Source organism: Ctenopharyngodon idella, chromosome 3 (genome assembly GCF_019924925.1).
Source record: "Ctenopharyngodon idella isolate HZGC_01 chromosome 3, HZGC01, whole genome shotgun sequence".
NCBI lineage: Eukaryota > Metazoa > Chordata > Actinopteri > Cypriniformes > Xenocyprididae > Ctenopharyngodon > Ctenopharyngodon idella.
Window position 1 is genome coordinate 27,175,343 of NC_067222.1, and position 22,101 is coordinate 27,197,443.

At 37.7% G+C, this 22,101-nt stretch overlaps 1 protein-coding gene across 7 annotated transcripts in view; it reads right to left on the reverse strand.

Annotated features, from left to right (window-relative positions):
• The window catches only part of rbfox1 (RNA binding fox-1 homolog 1), a 285,471-nt gene that overhangs the window by 128,350 nt on the left and 135,020 nt on the right, over window positions 1–22,101 (reverse strand). Inside the window, exon 1 of one of the 7 annotated variants that reach the window (XM_051886613.1) lies at window positions 7,314–7,803. The exons of 4 other annotated variants lie outside the window; for them this stretch is intronic. In XM_051886613.1, coding sequence (XP_051742573.1) covers window positions 7,314–7,412 — 99 coding nt within the window. In that variant the 5' untranslated portion in view covers window positions 7,413–7,803. Of the gene's footprint in view, window positions 1–7,313; window positions 7,804–22,101 lie in introns of those variants that run through there. 2 more of the 7 variants (XM_051886617.1, XM_051886612.1) reach the window with 2 other exon arrangements.

The following is a 22,101-nucleotide window of genomic DNA, read 5'->3' on the forward strand; positions in this document are numbered from 1 at the left end:
CACAGCTCCCTGAGGTTCACTTGATATGTTGGGGTTTGTTTCTAATGAGCTGCCTGCTGGCTGGGATGCAGTTCCATTTCAGAGCAATTACAGTGGCCGTAATCTACAGCAAGCCCTCAACATGCCAACTCCACCTCCTCCCCGTATCGGGCTCCGGTCTCGCTGCCTCTGCTGACTGACCATAAGCAGGGAGCGCTCACATTAAGCAAGGCCTGTCACAGCTGAGTGAAGGCCCTGCTGGACAGAGTTAACCAGCACGACGGGAGCTGACATTTGTTCATTTGGATGTGTTAAACACAGAAGCTCATAAAACATCGCTCGAGTCTGGCCGCTCAGCAGCTGGATAATTACTTTCAGGCAGCCAGAAGACAAACACGAAAGCGAGCGCATTACGGGGCTTCGGCTCAATCTTTTCTCCGTCTGCTTCTGTTCTCGACGCTTTCCTGCCTCGCTTTAATCAGTCTATCGCATCTTTCCGTCTTGCTCTACAGTCGTATATGCAGGTTTAGGTGTTATTGTTTGTCAGTACATAGAAATGTAGATGCAGCTTCTAAGTGTAGAATGAGAACAGACTACTTTTGAGCTGACCACAGACTGAGAGGATAATGACATCACTATACTAAGCTCATGAATATTAATTAGCTAAAGCTGAGATTGCAAAGTAGTCTTCCTAGACTGTCCTGTCACATTACCTTTTTAATATCCATGAGCCATAGAAATCATAGAAATTCCATGGTATCTTAGAATTAAATGTCAATTTTACGTTTGCTCAGATATATATATATATGTATAAAATGTGCTGTCAATGTAACGTTGATTTATTGATATTAACTAAAAAAAAAAATTTTTTTTTAAATCACTTGTACATAAATCAGTAATACAACATTTTTCTATCATGAAAGCAGTTCTGTGAGTCTGCAGTCCCAGCTGCTACTACAGACATCAGCAGCCTCAAGGCACAACTGAACTACTTGACATGACATCGTAAAAAATGAGGCACTCATGACATGAGATACTGAAAAGAGAAAAAAAAAAAAAGCGAGATATACAGAAAAAACAATGTGAAACAGGGTTGTAACCGCTATAGACATTGACAGAGACAAGTCCCCCCTAATAATTGAATATGGTCAAATTATCCCAGCCCAATATTTAATATTCTTGATGCTGCTCTGCTGCACTCCATTGTGCACCACTCTGTTTAATATTAGGATGACAAAAAGTTTCAAAAGTTAATTTTTATATGATGGTCGGCTTCAAACAGTCAAACAGCACTCAAATTGCTTGAGATGGCTAATCAAATCAAAGAAGGCAGGCTTTACTGTTCACAGAGGCCAAGCGTTTAGTTTTAACAGTGAAAGGTAAGATGTAAGTAGCTAAACATTACATTTTTATGACAGAAATGAAAATAATATCCAGTGATGCAAACTATTCGAGTTTTGTCAAATTCTGTTTTGAATTTAAAATAGCCAATATCACATTTATTTCGTAATTGAGTGTAAGAGACTTTATTCCCTTAAGGTCCATTATTCCATTAATTCTTAAAAAAAGACCTTTATATTTGTGTCAGCATCGCCATCACCACCCCCACACACCCCTGCCCTGCCGCCAAAATTGTCCCACCATGTTTAAAACATGGTTACGGCCTTGATGCAAACGCCAAAGTTTTCCATATCATTAAACAACTAAATAGAAATAGGTCGATTGCGCATTGATTAACTGACATTGATTGATTTCTCTACATAAAATATATTGACATTCTCACATTAATGTTCATTATAATTTATTTGATAACTGCACCCTTAAAACTGCTAAATACTCAAAGTGATTTTCTAAAAACTGTCAATTTTCACATCTGGTATTTTTTTAAACATCAGTCAACAGGGACGAGGGCTGACCACAGAACAATTTTATGACAACAACAACATGTATTATGACAATCCTTCTGAAAACACTACATCACACGCAACAGTCTTCCAGAAATAAAACAAAACCGCTGCCACTTTAAAGATGCTTCAACTGAACTGTAAAATGCTCAGAGAACAGAGGGTGCCTTCGCAATGCAGAGACGCTAAAAAAGGGGGGTATGGACAGGATTGGTAAATTGTGCAACAGCTGCAAAACCAAACAGACATTATTATGAATGTGAGAGACTAATCACTCTTCTACACACAACACACAAACAGGAACACATGTGCCCAGCAAGGCCCGGCAGATGGTCTCCGCCCCCATTTCCATACACGCGTTGCGTTGCCTCTCTCTCTCTCTCGTCCCTCAGCAATCTCCCACCTCATTCTTCCTCTGCCTTTTGCTCTATATCTCTCTCTCCCAGAGGGCCATGCACCGGTGCACAACACGCACACATGACCTAGGACATTCACTACCCTCTTGTTTGCATTCAAGCAATAACCAACTTCCACTAAGAGCATGCAAACAGAGCAGACAAAAGGATGTGATCATTTAGAGTCATGGCCCATGACAAGCGCAATAGCCCTGGCCTTTACCTGCCTGTCAATGCTTACTGAAGGGTTTGAAAACTCATCAGGACTTGATGACATGACCAATCTCTCATTTCAGCGACTCGCTGAGGGCTGCGAGATGGGAAAGGGATGGAATAAATGAAGCGCTACACAAAGAGCCAAGGATATAGATTTCAATGCCACGCAATACAAATTAAACTTTCGGGTTATCTTTTAAAGCACCTTGATTGAGATCAGAAATTAGCCCTGAAAATAAAACATTCCAAAAAAAAACAAAAAAAAAAACACAGTCTACGGCGGAGGTGGTTTTCAAACTGAAGGTTAAATGTTAAATTCACTGTCTTTGTTTGAACATGCACATATCATTCTTTGCATATTTGCCCTTTCAGAAACCTTCCCCAGCACAATGAAAGGACAGGTTCACTCTCAGACAAGAGCTCTTAATCATCTCCTTTTTTTTGACACTTAAAATACTTTTGAAATTATGTATTAATCACTTTAAGCACATTCTAACCTAGGGGGAAAAAAACTGCATTTCCAACATTAATATTTTAAAAATGAAATAATGAAATTAACCATTATTTGATCTGAATCTGAATTTAAATCAAATCTAAACACTACTCTTTTGATGAGATTGAAAAAATAATAATAATAAAAATAAATAAATAAATGCTGAAGCCAAAACACCCATTAAAGAAATAAAGAAGCACTTTTATAATTGATGCAAGCCTTGCTTTTTAATAGGTAGTTGACACATAACATGTGCATGGACCTTTTTAAAATAAAAACTACAGGCTACAGTTTTTTATGAACATGAAAAAGGTTCTGTAACAGGTGTTCTGTTTGTTTTTTTTAAGGGTTTTACCATTTTAGTTACAGTATGGCCATATAATGAACTATTTAATGTATAATTAAATTAAAAGTACAAACATTCGATTTAGTCTAAGGTTATAAAAGATTTAAAAGTACATTTTAATTTATTATAGCATTTACGTTTTATACAGTGTTTAGTATAGAATGTCAACTAACAGTACTCTATCCAATTAATTAAAATGTATAGTAAAAAAAAAAAATATATATATATATATATATTTAAATGGTAACACTTTACAATAAGGTTTCATTAGTTAACATGAACTAAGAACGAACAATACGTCTATAGCATTTATTAATCTTAGTTTATGTTAATTTCAGTATTTACTAATACATTATTCAAATCAAAAGTTGTATTTGTTAACAATAATGCACTGTGAACTAAGATGAACGAACAATTAATAGCTGTATTTTTATTAATTAACATTAACAAAGATTAATAAATACTGTAACAAATACAGTCAAACCAAAATTTATTCAGATACCTTGAACATTTCATTCATTAATACAGTTTATTCACTATAGTTTAAAAAAATGCTAATAAAATATGACAAGATCTCAGAGTTAAACTGTGTCAGAAAAAATTAATCTTAATTATGTCAGATAACACTTAAGCAAAACATGGTCAGGTCAAAGTGTCTGTATAATTTTTGGTTCCAAATTTTTTATCAATTTTACTGGTAGTCCACTGAAGAATTTTTGGGTATAATATGTCACAGTTTACTTTATTTTGTTATCCTCACTTACATAAATGAACTATAGTGTCCTGTACCCACTAGTAAAAATATATCAAAAATGTCTGAATAATTTTTGGTTTGACTGTATATTGCTCATTGTTAGTTCATGTCAGTTAATACATTAACTAATTTTAACAAATGAGACCTTATTGTAAAGCGATACCAATTAGATTGTGTGTGTGTGTGTATTATACACACAAAGATACATACATATATTACATACTAAATAAAAAACTGTTTTGCGTCATACTACGCAAAGAAATAGACTGCTATATAACGTCACCTGGTCGTTATCCTGGTTTTTATTTTTATTACTTTGATGCATGAGCCTTTTGAGAAAGAAACAGTGAAAAGCAGAAGTGTCCAGGAGGCGTGATGGTGTATGGGTGCGTTGGGTACTTAAATAAATGAACAGCACTGAGCAGATGTAATGGGAAGGAAAGAGAGAGGAGCAGTTACGCATAGTCAGCACAGATGGGAGCAGCAGAGAGAGAGAGAGATGGGGGCCGTAAAAGGTCTGCTGAAAGAAAGCAATAGCCATGTGACTTTGGGCCGGATTGATTTTAGCCGTGAAGACCAGGCGACCACACCTCCCACACCGCCCACTCCAGGTCAGTCCGGGGTCCTGCGGCAGGAGGGAGATAGGAGCGGGTGCAAGACGCCCCCGGCTTTAAGGGTCAGGTGAGGTCTAACTGGCAGCTGCTTAAACCTGCCCCGCTACTGACACAAGCACTGTACAAAACACCCTAGTCCTGAGGGTGAACGCAAACAAATAGCATCAGTAAAACGTGCTTGAAAAATCACACATTTACATAGGGATAACATATGCACTGACTGCTGGGACTTTTAATAGAAGCAAATAATTAAACGTCTCTGTTCGACATGAAGCTGTCGCTAAGAGACGCTCCTATTTTATTGAAGTAATTAGTTTGCGTAGATGAAAATAATTCTACCAATGGATGCTAACATTCCTTATGCACTCCAACTTAGAGGCCCTGCTGATGCACAGCCAAACATAAGCTATTCCTAGACGACATTGTTCCGCATGCTAGGTACACGTGACCCACATGTAAAGAAATCAAATAGAGGAAAAATAAATAAATAAATAAAGCATAGTCGCGTCGTCTGTGCCTAGTCCTGAATGAGACCCCAGCTGTAGTGAGATGTATTCAAAATGTCTTGCATCTCGGCTATAAATAGTCTCAAAGACCCAGATTCCCAGTTCACTCAACACACGTGAACGCGTGCGCGCGCCACGCAAAAACAGAAACGCTTGTGCAGGCACATAAATATTTGAGAATCAAAAAGATCAAGTAAATCAACCTCTATGTTATGATGAACACACATCCCAGCTAAAAAGAAAAGAAAATGCAAAATGCAAAAAAAAAAAAAACCCAAAAAAACCCAACAACCTAAAATTAAAACTAAAAAATGAATTGCTTTATAAAATCCAAACCAACTTTGATAATAACAAGAAAATATTAAAATCGACAATCAATTAAGAATATAGAAATGTTCACTTTATGCAACGTGGTACTGAAGCATCATACATTTAAAACAGCATTTGTTCTCCCATAGAAATGAATGACTGACATACTCTGCCTTGATTAGAGAAATAAAAGCTGTCTCTGTTAGAAAAAAAATATATTTATCACTCAGATGTATTTGCAATTAAACTGACATGGAATGCAATTTCTATTGGATAAGACAAAGGTTAGAGGTGTCACTGAAGGTTAATGGTGGCTCGGTGCGACAGATGAAAGTTAAATGAGATCACTGATCTCAGTCACGTCGAGCCTGGAGAGAGACATGCAATGGCACATAGGATCTGATGACTGATCAATACCATAGATTAACTTTTGATTTGATAAATCCCCTTGAATTGTCATCACTTTAGGAGCTGATTCACTGTTTGGAAAAGACACTGATGACAATCAAGTGTATCAGATAATCAGGGGATGAAAAGATGCCCAAGGGTGCAGTCTAGCACATTAACGACTCTAAATTAAAAATCTGTTTTTTAAAAAATTGCAGTATGATCCAAGTTAATCATAAAAGAGATTTAAATATGATCTAATAAGTGTAACTATTAAAAAAAAAAAAAACATTAAGAGAATTGTACATGTAGAACTAAAGGCAAGCAAAACGCGTGCACACACAATATGCTGAGCACATGAGGATATCATGTAGCAAAGTTATAAGAGTCAGCAGAATTGTTTATCACACAGTAAAACCACATGAAGTGTTTTACCTCAACCTGAGAAGTGAAAAATCAGCTCGCACTCTTTTAAAATACCTTACGATGCGTGGTTATATATAGACTGCTTTTATGGCTTATTCAAATTGGATGACATGGCAGATTATTTATTTAAATTGATCAAGCACAAACTTAAATAGCGACAAATGATTCTCAAAAGATGCACGACCAGAACGCCAACACGCACTCAGACTAGTAGACAAAATCCCTCTCTTACCACACTGTCCACTTTCTTATGTGTTCCACTTACACTTGGGCGCACACTCACACGCACACACACTGCCTGTGGCAAGCCACTTTAACATTCACTACTCAGTACCTAGTATTATGTTACTAGCACTTATTTATTTAGTATTAAGAGACCCAGTTGTAACTAGTAACTTTTTTAGTTTCACAAGTCAATACTATCTCTAATAGTGGCTAGTATGCATTCCAGTTTTCCACTAGTCTTTTTAGTTACTAGTATCTAGCCTACCTGCTTATGAGAAACTATGCCAATTTTTATGACTAACATATCTTATCATAGACTAACATACCCTCAATAGTTACAGTTGCTTTTTCACTTGTCATACATAATGAATAGTTGAAATAGCTACTTTAAAGTTCACTTAAAAAACACCTGAATATATACTAGTGTCTTAATAAATAGTACCAGTGACTGCAATATATAGGCCTACTACTTGAATAGTTACTATTGGGATAGTAACTTCAGCAAAGGAAGTACTAGTGCCTAATGAAGAAGTACTATAGTGTAAGTAGCATCTAATGAACAGTTAGTGAAACTGAAAAAGAAAATGGCCACTATTACTTAGTAGTAACTAAAAAAATAGGTACTCGTAACATGGAAATACATTCGTTCTAAGGAATACTTGTTAAAACGGCTTGCCACAAACCGCTTTTCGCATATTCGCACTGGATTCCGCGGGTTCGGAGAGGAACGTCGGCGCGCGCGCGCGCTCACTCACTCACCTGCTGTAAGTACATGAAAGTCAAGGCACAGGAGAGCTGCGGACACATGTCCACGTTCGGCAGGGCGACGCACGTTCCGCCCGTCAAGGGATGCTGCATCGTGTTTGCGTCCGCTCGTCCTGTCCTGTCCGCTGAGTTTCACGGGTTCGTTAAGACTGCTTTAGCAGAATCGGCTGCGGTTATGAAGTCTTGAAGCAGCCACGGAGTGTGCGCAAACGCGGCAGAATAACCGGCTATAAGCGAATGTGGATGTGCGAGCACGAGGGTCCCGGTGGTGAGCGAAAACACAGCGCGTGTCTGTTCTTGTCCCTTATGATTTCAGTAAAACCCTTGTAAATTCACACGAAAGTCTATTCAGCACGTTTCTCTTTTGTAAATAAACTCAATCACGGGCAAGAGGTACGAGAGTTGGTGACTGGACGTAGTGAAGTTGAAGAGGGTCTGTTTTCCATTCGCTGTCAGAGGAGTCCGGGCGCACCGTCTGTTTCATTGAGCAGCATCTGAATCTCCGAGGCGAAGAGATGCGGGGCGGGGGCCAATCCTAAATCACACATTCATTTTTAACGGGGGTGGGGGAATCTCTCCATTTTTTCTCTTGCGTGAAACTGAATTGTCCTTATAATTTATTATTATGGCGCCACATAAAGCGCGCGCACTCTCAGCACGTAAACAATCTGCCATCACATCTGTGTTCCATTAAAATCATTTCATATCAGCCTGTAATGCTTTGTGCTTTAAAGAAGACCTGTCCAACCTAATACCTTTACTGAATTTATATCACTTACAACACATTTTACCATTCCACTATTAACAAATAAAACATTTGACTGTGATATCAATGGGTGAGATTTTTATTGAGCTCATTTGGTTTTCTAGTTTAAAACATGTAAATATTTAATCCATTTAATTGGTATACCTAGAAAAAAATATATAACAATATATTTCCTTGCACTTTGTGGTTCAATTGGGTTAATTATTACAAAATTTAATTTTTTTATTTAAAAAAAAAAAAAAAACAGACCCAACAGTATACTATTATTATTATGAGCCTTTAACAGTTGAGATGTCCATTAAGGTTAAAAATAAATGTATCATTCGCAATTACTCATGTATATATTTAAAGAAATCATGTATATAATTAAAGAAAAAGTGAATAAACTTAATCAGGAAATGTGTATGTGGGAGAAACCTGTAGTGGTGTGCACTTAGCAGTACAAAAATGTATGTATTAAAAATAGATATGTATAAAAGCACATTAGCATACAAAAAAAAGCATGACAATCTCTGTAAAACACAAATGTTTACATATGTGCTTTAACTTAAAAAATTACCATGGTAACCATAGGTTCTGTCAAAACACAGTCGACAATTACAAGTATACGATAGTTATAAAGAAAAAAAAAAGTGAAAATTTGCTATATACACCACTGCTTTCAAAAACATGTTTGATATGTGAGATTTTATGTTTCAAAAGTGTGATAAATAAATATTTCACTGATATCAATGCAGAATTGAAAGTGCACTCCTACTACGAACAATGTAAACCTAAGAACCATTTGGTTTATGTTTTCCAAAAAATATTTTGCTATTTTACTATGTATTTGATCCAGAAGCCCTCTAAAACTATTGCATCAAAAAATATGCTTGCTATTGAAAAAAATCACAAACATAATCCCCCGTTATGATTGATTTTCACTGCTTGCATCCTGAAACAATGCTGGTGAAAACTGTGTATTTTTGTAAACTGCAGTGATAAGTAATGATTTTTGTGCTTAACATACAGCACCCACAAAAAAGATACATCCTCAAAATGTGCTCTACCAAATGACTGAGAAGCCTGTTAAAATATAAAGAAATGAAATGAAACACGATCCGTCTGGATGAGCCATATCATTGACTACTAGTGAAAAGGAAGTCTTGCACAAAAAACAAAGGGCAAAAAAGGGTTTAGCAAACTAAAACAACAACATATAAGGGCAACACAAGAGAGTATCTGCTTATCTAAATCATAAAAGAACATTTGTGTGCACTAGGCCAAATGTTAGGCACTAAATAATTAATTAAACCACACACAAATGTTTGAATTTATTGTTCAACAAGCTCCTTTTAAAATCACTTTGGCCTTATCTTCCTATCAGCAGCAAGGTCTTTATTGTAAATTCATTAACAGCTGTTAAATGTTAAATACAACTGATATTCAACCGACAGGCCGACCAAGGTCTAAGCAGAAAGTGCAAAGATATACAGTAGGGGGGGGAAGAAGTTGAATTATTCATGTTCTTTCTCTTTAATCTTTTTCCCTCCCTCTTTGCACCACGTTACAACCTAAAGTGACTCTCAAATCCATAGCAAGATTTCACATCCTTGTTACTTTAAAAGAGCAGAGTCATAAAAATCAATGTTTTTCTATGTTGCACGAGGGGCCGTAATTAAAACGGGCTTCTGAGGAGCCGGCAGACATGTATTATGGAGAGGGCAGCAGACTGCTTTGCTCCATTTTACTCTTTCTCTTCTCCACCCCACTCATAGCCTGAAGGCAAGACTATTTCTTCCCCCTCCCCACCCATAGACATCTTCTCGGCCTTTCCTCCTGCATTCCTCCGTTTTTTACTCTCTTGATGCTACAGAGTACAAAATATAAACTGGACCGTCAACCAGTGCATCTTCCCAAAAAAAAAAAAAAAGGAAAGAAAGAAAGAAAGAAAAGAGCATTCAGCCAGCGTTTCATCGCAGATAGTAGTGTTTATTTCGCTGCGTGTCACTGTGCCTTTGACATGTGATGAGGCATGGCTGCCCTTTGCAGTGCGTCTGTTGTCTTCGCCTTTACTGAATAAATAAGCAGGGACCGCATATTGAGAGAGAGAAACCTCGTTTATCTCTTTGTTTGTCAGTGATGGCTCTCTCTCAGATTTCTTGTGTACATTGTGTTATTGGTCTGTCTGTGATGGGCAGAAAGAGGGGGGAGAGAGGGTGGAGGGAAGCAACAAGGTTTCTAAAGCTCGTGTGTTTTTTCCTTTTGCATTGTGAGAACACCGGAGAACATCTAATGTCAAATTAATTTAAACAATTAGAAATAACACTAGCCTATTAATAATTAAGTGAAAGCTTTGATTTTTGCCATGCTGAAAAACTGAAAAGTGTTTAGGATGATGATTTACTACATATTTCTACATCAGATCTATTGACATTTATAAATAAAAAAAAAATGTTCACCCAAAAATTAAAATTGTGTCATTATTTATTTGTGTTGTTCTTAAACCCTAACCTGTATGACTTTTTCCCCCTTAGAAACACAAAACAAGGTATTTTGAATAATGATTCAACTGTACTGTATATTGCCTATACAATGAAAGTCAGCGGGGTCCAAAATGACATTGGAGTCGATTATTATTACCGGTACTTAAAATAAAAAAAAAGATTAAAACAGAATTTTTTCTAAATGTCTTCCTTTGTGATCCACAGAACAAAGTAATTCAGGTTTGGAACGACACTAGGGTTAAAAAAAATGATGACAAAATGTTTATTTTTGGGTGAACTATCCCTTTAAGAAATATTTCTGAATGAAACCAGCTGTAAGAAATTTAAGGCGGGACTTCACAGTATCCATTGGGATTTGTTGAAATTGTGTCAGGTGCGGCATGATTTTATTGGCGAATATTATTTTCCCCACCCGCACAGCCTTGGTTACATCAGCAGAGGCGGAGAAAGTTATTACATTTTTGATGAAAGTTATGAGTTTTTTGTCTTTTCTTCAGATTAACATACACAGAATAGTGCATAATAAGATCAGGAACAATTTTGGAAAGTAAATAAATTTTGAACAAAAAAAATATTTGGCCCTGTTCTACTCGGACCTAAACGTGCAATATTACCGCTGCTAAACGTTTTTCACAATCTATGTTTTTATATAACAGCACAACAACAATAGAAACCACCCCAGAATAAGGAAGAAAACATTTAAGGTGTGAAGAAAATTTAATCATACCCTGAGCTGGAAAACAGTTCACGGTTATTTCAAGCTTTTACTGTTTAGATAGAATTTCACTGACGTTTTATAGCTTCAGTAACTGACAAAAGAAGTGAGCTGGGTGTAATAACTGTTATTGTGTGGCATGGTACATGTCAGCACTAATGAGAAGGGCCTGCTACATATGCACCTGAAGGGAAAAAAAAAAAAAAGAAAAAAACTTGTCAGTGGCTAATCCTTAATACTTATTTTGCTTTGCCACTTGCTCATTTGCAATACACGCTCGGCGCTCTGTTGTGGCGTTATCAGTTAGATATGACAAACACAAATTCAAATCCTTCCCCATGAATTGTGTTTCTAAAAGAAGACTGCTTCCCACCACACCACAACAAATTGACTCTGCTGTAAAAAGGGAACATGGTTGGTTGTTTCCATTATGTTTTTTTAATTATTAATGACACGGCAAGCTCTCAAACGCACATCAACAGGAAAACAAAGTCAAAGATGGAGATGTGTTTTGTTAAACAAGCCAGCGCGTATTGTGACGTTTTCGATCAAAACAACAACTAATATCACCTTGTTGTCCCACTTAGAGGACGAAACACAAAAGAAAATACATATACATATGACAAACAACACGTCCTTCAGATGTTTGCGACAAACCACGGCAGCTTCAGGCGGTGCGACGCAACTTTTGGCGTGTTTAGATCCCTCCGAGTTGTCTGAGTAAATGAGCTGTGGCAGTGCTTGCCACATTGTCATTTAGGATCAGGTTGGGTGTATTTCAGTAGCAGGGTGCTGAGCTACAGGCCCGGGCTCCATTTCAGGCTGTGCACCCGATGTGAGCATCACCATCGCTGACAGACTAATAAGGAAGGACTGGCTGCCTCCACCCCGTGTCAGGAAGTTGACAGGACTGCAGCAGGTGCTGAACGTGTAGGGAAGATTGATGAAGTCACATGGAGGTGGATTGCAGGGAGCCGGTTTGGTCATTGTTAGTGTTATTTTTCATTACGATCCCGGCTTGCTTAATGTAAATCCTAAGTCAGGATGATGGCTAACATCCTCAGCCACAGTGTGATGGGTTTTGTGCAGAAAAATCAGCCATTATCTAGCCGGGCTGAGCCAGGCGTTCAGGCTGTGATGGCTGAGACTCATTGTAAATAGTATTGTTTGTTTCTCCCGGTTGGTGGAGAATGCAGGCATCTTCTCCAATCATTTCCAATAGGAAAATAAAATAAAAAACGCCATAACCGAATAGGAGTGATATATTTTCTCTATTCGAGGCTGGAAATAGAAGGGCACAAAGTCTGCACGGTCACGGTCTGCATAGGAATTCGAACCATCTCCGGATATGTGACACTTTTCCAAACGCAGACACAGACGGCCGCATCAGTGACGATCAGCGCCGGGAGGCTAATCAGAGATTCCTTGCCGCTCTTTTACTTTGCACATCGCACAATTTGGAAAAGTCAGTTTACATGACAGTAATTACGGAAACAGATGGGGCTCCGGCAAAAATACGCCGGCGCAGAGACAATGGGCCCAATGCATGGGGGACTTTCGGGGGCAATGAGGAGTGCAGGCAGATTGCATGGCAGCTGAGACTGCCTTTCATTAGCACTTGAGTGTGCGTCTGGAAGCAACAGAAATGCGAGTCGTTTGTTACCCCGCTGCTGTCTGTGCTAGGGGCCTGCAAATTGATTACTGGGTGGGACGAGGCAAGCGATCCTTAGCACCTCCACACAGCTGGTTACCTAGAGCAGAAGCTGCAGAGATGCTAGCTGTCCACCCCCAGCTTTGGCTTGACAGCAGCTGCTGATCTGCGCTCATTTCGATGCATTAAGACTTTGCTGTCTTTTTAATTGGCAACAAAAACAATCCCATCTCACCGTTAATCACCTCTGTGGAAACGTGCGGGGAAAAAAACAGAATCGGTGCCTTTTCTTCTTTTTATATTTTCCTCCCTTTTTTCTCCTCTGGTGTTCCTATATATAAAAACCATGGAAACAGAATATCCTTTAAATAGAAGACAAACGCTCAGAAAAGATGGAGGCCAGTGGTAGAGTGCTAATTAGATGTTTGTGGGTGCTAAAATCATAACAAGTAATGCTGAAGTGTTTTTCTACCAATTAGTTCTTCAGCTCATAATCGAAACCTCAAAGGTCCAGAGTAGATATATACAGGCTATAAAAAAACCAACACACTAAAAGGATGTTTGTACAAACAGGGACAGGGGAAGGGTTGCGGACAGGGCCTGGGCGAGGGCGGGCGCTCTTTACGCCCAGACGGCGATTCGGAGCGACATCTTAGAGAGCTGGGGCAAACGCTGTGGATGACTTCCCCGTGCTTTCACCAGGCACTGCCATTAGAGTGCTTTAGCTTCCATTAACGTGTCACTTTCCTTTGCTGCAGAGCCCGTGAGGAGGGGGCGATTCGTTCTGACAGGACCAGGGGCTGTCACATGCAGTAACGGTTCAGCACCGACCAACAGGAAAAGCCTCAGAGCTGACGGATCCACGATCCATCAGAGCTGACGTGTGGGCCTCCTCCACCACAGATCCGACTGAGGCGCGTGGACAGGAGTCCATTAATTAACCGCTTAATATGTGGAGCTCTGAAATTCCCGCGCCACTGAGCACGGCGCTGTCTTGATTTGAGTGAATTAAACAAAAAAATAAATAAATTAAAAGATACACCGCGTAAAGAGAGATTCACACCGGTAATGAAAAACCTTGAGATAAATGATGTAAAAGGGTTCCGGTCTTTATATGTACTACATTCACATGGGATAGTGGATAGATTCTACAGTTCTAATAAGAACCGTTTCAAATCAAACAAAACTGATGAATTAGAATGAACTAACCATCTTTTTGAAGAAGAAATACTCCAATCATAGTCAGTGATTGACTCGTTTGAGTTAAAGCTGAACAATGAATGAACACTGGTGCTTTACTAGTGGATTAATTAAGTCACCGAAGCGCACACGATACATATTTGAATCAGTGAATATAAAATGATAAAATATTAATATAAAAATAATAATATTAATGAAGTTAAACTACATTTTCATTAAAAAAAAAAACATTTGAGAAAACCAAAAAACTAGAAAAAAAACAACAACTGTAACCACCTCCGAAAATTGAAGTGATTCAGTTTCAACGACGTCTCCATCTACAGTATAATATAACAGCGGGTTCGAGTACATCAATATTGAGATGGTCTTGTGAAGGGATGCTGCATTGAAGTCATTAGCATACCATTAATTAGCTTCCCACTTCCTTATGAAGACTGCAAAAGAGCAAAGGCCCTCCGGAGGGACTCGCCTTCATTTAAGTGGCAGCGTGAGGTAGGGAACAATCGGAGGAGTACTCGTCTCCCGAGACCACTCCCTGTAATCATCAGCTGCTGTTCTGAGACACGCCCTGCTCATTCATACACCCTCTCACACAACCAACCCGCCGCGGCACCTGTAATTCAAGCGCCAGCTAACCCAGCAGCTGGCAAATTATATCAAAACGTCTGATGTTTGCGCTCAACTTCTGAGCCAGTCAGTCTTACTAAAAGGAGGACAGATGGTACCGTTTCTTCTGTTATACTTTTAGCATGTACAGGCAAACAAACCGGCTTCGCCATCATGATGTTTTATGAGATATGACAGAACGAAATCTTGATGCAAACCATTACAGACATCACACTCCCCACTGAAACAATCTCCAAATAAACTTCTGCAAGATTTTGCCTCACACTGAATATTAGCAACATTATATACCTAAAGGTTTACCCCCCAAAAATGAACATTTATTCTTCTTTACGTACATGCAACACAAATGAAGATGATTTGAAAAATGTTTTAACAGTTTTTTTTCCCCATACAAAGAAAGTCAATTGGACCCCATTGACTTTCATTGTATGGACACACGGGGGGGGGATTCTTCTTGTTAGGGCTGCACGATTCACGATTTGGCAAAGGCTGCGATTATTTAATGCACAGCTTGTCAGAGCTGTACGGCTCTGTGATCAGTAGTAAATGCTTCTCCATCTGAAAGCCAGAGGGCGCTCTTGTGCAGAAACTCAACATATGCCCTGCTGCAGAAGAAGATAACACGTGTCATATCGCTGTAGCTGAATAAACAGAAGATTGAAAAGCTTTGATTAAACATGACTAATAAACACACGACTGCCTTATTCTGTGTAAGAAGCCACATCATCTCACAGAAGGATGCTCAACTGTCGTTATGAAGTGAGTTTGGAGTAAAAACATGTTATTAAATGTTGTCTTCTGTTGGACAAGACATTAATAAATGCTTCTCATGTCTGGAAAGATGTTTGACGCGTGTTGCTTTTTCAAATGTACATTATAAGTGACTCAAACTCGCAGTGCCTTCAGATGGATTAGTATTTGGAGCAAGCTGTGCATTAAAAAAATAAATAAATAAATAATTGCAGCCTTTGCGATTTCATAATCTCACTAAGAATCGCGTTTAAGCGATAATCGCGTTGTATTGTGCGATAAATCGTGCAGCCCTACTTCTTGTTTTTCACTTGACGTGGGTGAGTAAATAATTACAAAATTTTCATTTTTAGGTGAACTACCCCTTTAATGAAGCCCAAAATCAATTAGCGAACTTCAAATGATCCATTCATGTCCTCCATTTCCAATCACCACATTCTTCTGAAAGATCATCAATTACCTCGCTACTTAAAATAACCGTTGTTCGTACTATATTTTACAGCATATTCATCCGACTCTTGCCTGCTCATTAAAGGCCTTTCCATTTGTTTGCTCACCGCAAAGGTCCTTAAATCTGCCACAACATACAAAAAGAGGCCAATTCCACTTTTCCCTGCGGTGTTAATTGAGGGAGCACGCTGTCTCCTGATTAATTATGTCAATGTATAAGAAACATCCTCTTTTCCAGCATTGCATAAAAAGAACCTTAGGTCTGAGCTTCCTCAAATTAATGCACAATGAGCTTAACTAGTAACCCGTAGATTACATCTGGACTTCATGTCAGTGTCTTATTATGACAGGCCTTGACCGGAGATTTCAGCCCTCTGTCGCCCCGGGGCAAATGGGATCAAGCTCTACCTGGACAGAGATAAATTCACTTCTTGAGTGCAAGCATTTCTTGAGGGATGCAATTCTCGTGTTAACGTGATGTAACACAATGTTGTGTGTTACAAATAATGCAAGGTGTTAATAAGTGAATTGCGAAATGCAGTTTCGAAAGAAGCGGAGAGACCGACAGAAATGGGTAGAATTATATGGCAAAAATGTTGAGGAAAATACACACACACACACACACACACACACACACACACACACACACACACACACACACACACACACACACAATGCTCTGACATGCATAGTCTTAAAGCTGGCTTGCAGTAATTACCCAGCTGCTGAACTACTAGGGTGGCAGGAATGAAAATGAGTACCAATTATTAAATGCACCACAGAGAAGATAGAACACTACAGGAGGTCCACAATGGGACTCATGTTGCTTTGCCATAGCTCCATAAATGCTAAACGACTCAGAAAAGCATTAATATTCCAACTGTTCCATCACTGATTCCAATTTAAAAGAAAAGCGAGCACCTAGATATCATTCAAGTCAATGAGACGGCTATAAAAACTATTGTGTTAGCCATCTGATGCATTCCAATGAAGGTTTCACACCTGTGTGGAATGCATTGCACTTCCTCTCAGAGTGCGAGACAACAGGAAATAGCCACACACTGCATCTCACCACCAACAAATATGAAAAAGTAGAACTGGTGCAATTTTACCCACTCAACAAGGTGTTTGGATTAAAATAAAAGAACTGAGGAAAGCAGTTCTTCAGCTCACTTGTGGTCAAAAACCTAATTATAATTTAAAAAATAAAATAAAAAAATAACTACAGGCCTTCATCAGGATAAAGATAAAGTGCAAATTAAAAATTTGACACAACAAATCAAACTTTATGAAAACTTTACCATTTTTTTATTGCCATTTCAAATCTTAAATGCTTAGTGGTCACAATCATATGATATTTTTTTTCGTACTACAAACCATCTTGACCTAAAAACGAGATATTTCTTGAGAGGATAAATTTAATAAAAACTGAGTACAATAATATAGGAGTGGTTTGGAAAATGGATGGAGAGATGGAATAAGAATAAAACAAATATTTAAAGGGTTAGTTCACCAAAAAAATGAAATTTTTTTATTAATTACTCACCTTCATGTCGTTCTACACCTGTAAGACCTTCATTCATCTTCAGAACACAAATTAAGATATTTTTGATAAAATCCGATGGCTCAGTGAGACCTCCATTGCTAGCAAGTTAATCAACACTTTTAAACACCCAGAAAGCTACTAAAGACGTATTTAAAACAGTTCATGTGACTACAGTGGTTCAACCTTAATATTATAAAGCGACGAGAATACTTTTTGTGTGCCAAAAAAACAAAATAATGACTATTCAAGAATATCTAGTGATGGACGATTTCAAAACACTGCTTCATGAAGCTTCAAAGCTTTACGGATCTTTTGTTTTTCGAATCAGTGATTCAAAGTCACATGATTTCAGTAAACAAGGCTTCGTTACATCATAAGTGTTTCGAAATTTCAATGGTTCACGTGACTTTGGCAGTTTGATACACGCTCCGAACCACTGATTCGAAACAAAAGATTCGTAAAGCTTCGAAGCTTCATGAAGCAGTGTTTTGAAATCGCCCATCACTAGATATTGTTGAATAGTCGTTATTTTGTTTTTTTTGGCACACAAAAAGTATTCTCATCGCTTTACAATATTAAGGTTGAATCACTGTAGTCACATGAACTGTTTTAAATACGTCTTTAGTACCTGGGCATTGAAAGTGTTAATTATCTTTCTGGCAATAGAGGCCTCACTGAGCCATTGGATTTAATCAAAACTATCACTAATGAAGGTCTTACGGGTGTGGAACGACACGAGGGTGAGTAATTAATGACAGAAATTTCATTTTTGGGTGAACAAACCCATTTTAAAATATATATTTTTTTAAATATAAAATTAATTATTAATAATATTAATCAATAATTTATTATAATGATAGTGAGCAGTTAGTAGCAGCATTATTTTAGTCATTTTTTATATTTTTATAGTTTTATACAAATGCTTGTTTTTTTTTGTTGTTGTTGTTTTTTTTAAGGCTAAGCCTCAAATTTTGTTAGAATTATGCTTGAACTAAAAAAAGGCCAATATGGCTAAAAATGACTACTGACTAAAAAAAAGCCAATGAAAAAATACTGACCACGTTTTGCTGAATCTGTTCCCACCAATAAATGTGACCTGTTCATTCTTTCTTTGAGGCTACTCCTCTTGTCGTGCACAACGACTCCCTCAACGTTCACACTGTATTACCCTGGGACTTATTAGGTAGCTATATTGTGCCAGCACTCATACTAAGATAACCCTTACCTGGTCTTATCAACGGCACACAAAAGCATGGGATCAAATAGGCCTCCAATGTAATCCATCTCTGTCAGCGGCATTACGGAAATTACCTGTCACAACCATCATGGTCGAGATTGTGTGATTAAACACAAACTTTAGAAATAAATACCCAAGGGTAGCAGAACATGGGTCTCAGCAAAGAATATTTCAATTGAGACCCCCCTCTATCCACCATCACTCATTAATTGTTCAATTCTACACAGAGGAATTACGAACGACACAATGTTCTCTCTTAGTAAAAAAAAAAGAGGGCCGACAGAATGTGGGAGATCATCACAGGCTATTGCTTGTAGCCGCAGAATGATCTTTCATTATCTTTAATTCAGACAGGCAGTGTTTTCTGTCATTCCACTGGGCTCGTGACAGAGCTGGAATTGCTGTTTCTAAAATAGAGCTGAGAAGTTAAATGGATTTAAACCTTTGTTCACTGCAGTCTTGTGTGCAGGCCGCTCTTAATGGAAATGAGTCTCTGTGTCTGACAAGATCGGAGGTGCACGTGGTGACCTGTAGCTTAAAAGAAGACTGCTGTAATTCATAGTACAATTAAAAGACGTTGTCGCGTCAAACTCTCGCTTCCTTTCTCCTGATCTGCACCAACTGTCTCAGTTCCACAAAGAAGCTCAAGCTAATTACATTAATGTTAAGACAAGTGTCACATGCTAACACATAAGACTTTTTATGCTTTATGCTTACAGTACCTGTCAAAAGTTTGAAATTTGGAAACATTGTTTTTTGAAAGAAGTCTCTACTGCTCACTATGGCTGCATTTATTTTGTCAAAAATACAGTAAAAACTGTAATATTGTGAAAAATTATTACAATTTAAAATAACTGTTTTCTATTTGAATTAATTTAAAAATGTAATTTATTTCTGTGATGGAAAAGCTGCTTTTTCAGCATCATTACTCAAGTCTTCAGTGTCACATGATCCTTTAGAAATCATTCTTATGCTTTTATCTTAATTGCGTCCACACACACCTGCAAGCATTTACAGAAACGGGAAAAAAAAGAGGCTATTTCAATGACTAATGTGTTTTATAATGGCAAATATTTAATTATGAGTAGCTATATGCATTAAATAATGTGTAACAAGCAGTGCTGCGATAAAGCTTTGCTAATGTTTTTCCCCAATGTGTACATCCAGACCCAATCTATTAAAAAATCCTGTAAACTGTTCAAAAGTAAATGTATAAAGGTTATTGTGGCTCTATATGTGACTCTCATGGTCACCAACTGCCTTTATCGGCCTTTTTTGGTTGAAATCTGTTCACGCAAGCTTCCAAATGCACTATTTATTGCTGACAGAAATCATTTTTGAGCATTCAAAACTGTGTGGCTTACATTTTGTTGAGTTATTTATTTTTCAACTTCTGTTTACAAGGTTAGCTTAAAGGTTCACTCAATTTGGATGAAAGACCTTGCAAAATTGCGCAATGACCTTGTTCTCCGGCAGCTACAGAGCGGAATAGGAATAGAAATATTCAAAATTTAATCCCAAGGATTCACTCTGACTCCAAAGGAATATTTTGTCCTTAGAGAAATAATTCATGCAATATGTGTGGCAATGAAAATGATATAAGGTTAGGCATTAGATATTGATATAATAACTTATTTAGCGTTATTCATATAATGGACTCGATTATGTCAAATTTAACATTTCTTTAATAAATTATAAGATGGGTGAGAGTAAAAATGTCACCTCATCTTTATGGATCAAAGTTATATTCCATGCCTATCAACTGGTTCCATAATTCTGATTAATACCTCTGTCCATTTCTTAGGGAAAATATATTCATAGTCACACTGTCTTCATGCCGCATCTTTTTTCATAGTGGACAAATCTGTCTTTAAAAATTCAGAGGTCCCAACACATGCCACGAAATGCCGCATGGAAAAGCCCATTATTGTCCTGGCTTCACTGTGAACTCCGCGTACTGGTTTATTCCACAACTTTGAGTGATCAAAGAGTGGCAAACTGTCAAAAACCCAACAGTCCCGAAGACTAAGGTACAGCACATTGGATTTTTTCAAGTCATTGAATACACAAACAGCTCTGCACAATAGAGAACTTTTTATTCTTCAAATCCCTTTAAAGTCTAGGTCCTCGCTGAAGCGCTACTTTATAAGTTCTGGGGTCAGTAAATAAGAGTATTATTAAACATGGCTGTCAGCAAACCGAGCAAGCCGAAGCGGTGGACAGCTCCCTACTAAATTATTTACAGCTCGACATGCAGCATGAATTTGTTATTCTGTTTCTTTAGGTCCCACTATAACAATGCAGGGCTGCGGCGGAACTCTGCGCATGCCTCACCTGCTCTTCGGCTCTGCACGCTACACCCATATGCCACTGCTAGCAGCGGGTGGACGCAACCAAAGATCATTAACTTCGGACGTGGCAGGAAACACTCAAAACTAAGAATACGCCAATCAATGAGATGGACCAGTGGTTTGTTTCGGATTCAAACTGAGTCTTGACAATCATAAGACTTACTTGTAGTATACTGTAACTGTACTAACAATTATGGGTAGCACTTTATTTTACAGTCCTGTTCCCCATGTACATACACTACTGGTCAAAAGTTTACTATGTACTTATTATAGTAATTGCAATAACTGGGTAATAACTAGGTACTAACCCTGAACATACCCCTAAACCTAACCTTAACCCATGTAGTTACCTTATATTACCCATTACTTTCTCAGGTAATTAAACTGTAAGTACACGTACTGTACATAAAGTAATAAAGTACAACCCAGTTATGATAACCAACATCTAGTCGTGCATGAAATCTGCACCTTGAACTTCTGCCATTCACAAAGTTCTACAAATCCTAGACCACTGTGTGTGTTTGTTTATTAATTATTTGTCTCATTTGGCAAAACAATGTTCAATTCCACAAAATTCAGTAGATTTTGCTCTCGCTATCAATTAAAATAAATATAATATATAAATATAAAAATTTAAAAAAAAAATCAGTCTTGTATCTTGCTTATCAGGGGAAAACATACACTTTCAGAGACAATAAAATTATTTATATAATTGAATTAAAACTTTTACTGAGCAAGGATTCATTAAATTAAGTAAAAGTGAGAGTAAAAACAAATTTGTTACAAAAAAGTTAAATAAATACTGTTCTTTTGAACATTCTATTCACTAAAAAAAATCAGTTTCCACAAAAAAATTAAGCAACACAATGTTTTTTAATTGTGATAATAATAATAAATCATCATATTAGAATGATTTCTGAAGGATCATGTGACACTGAAGACTGGAGTAATGATGCTGAAAACTCACCTTTGCCACTTAAAACAACAGGCACTTAAAATAAAA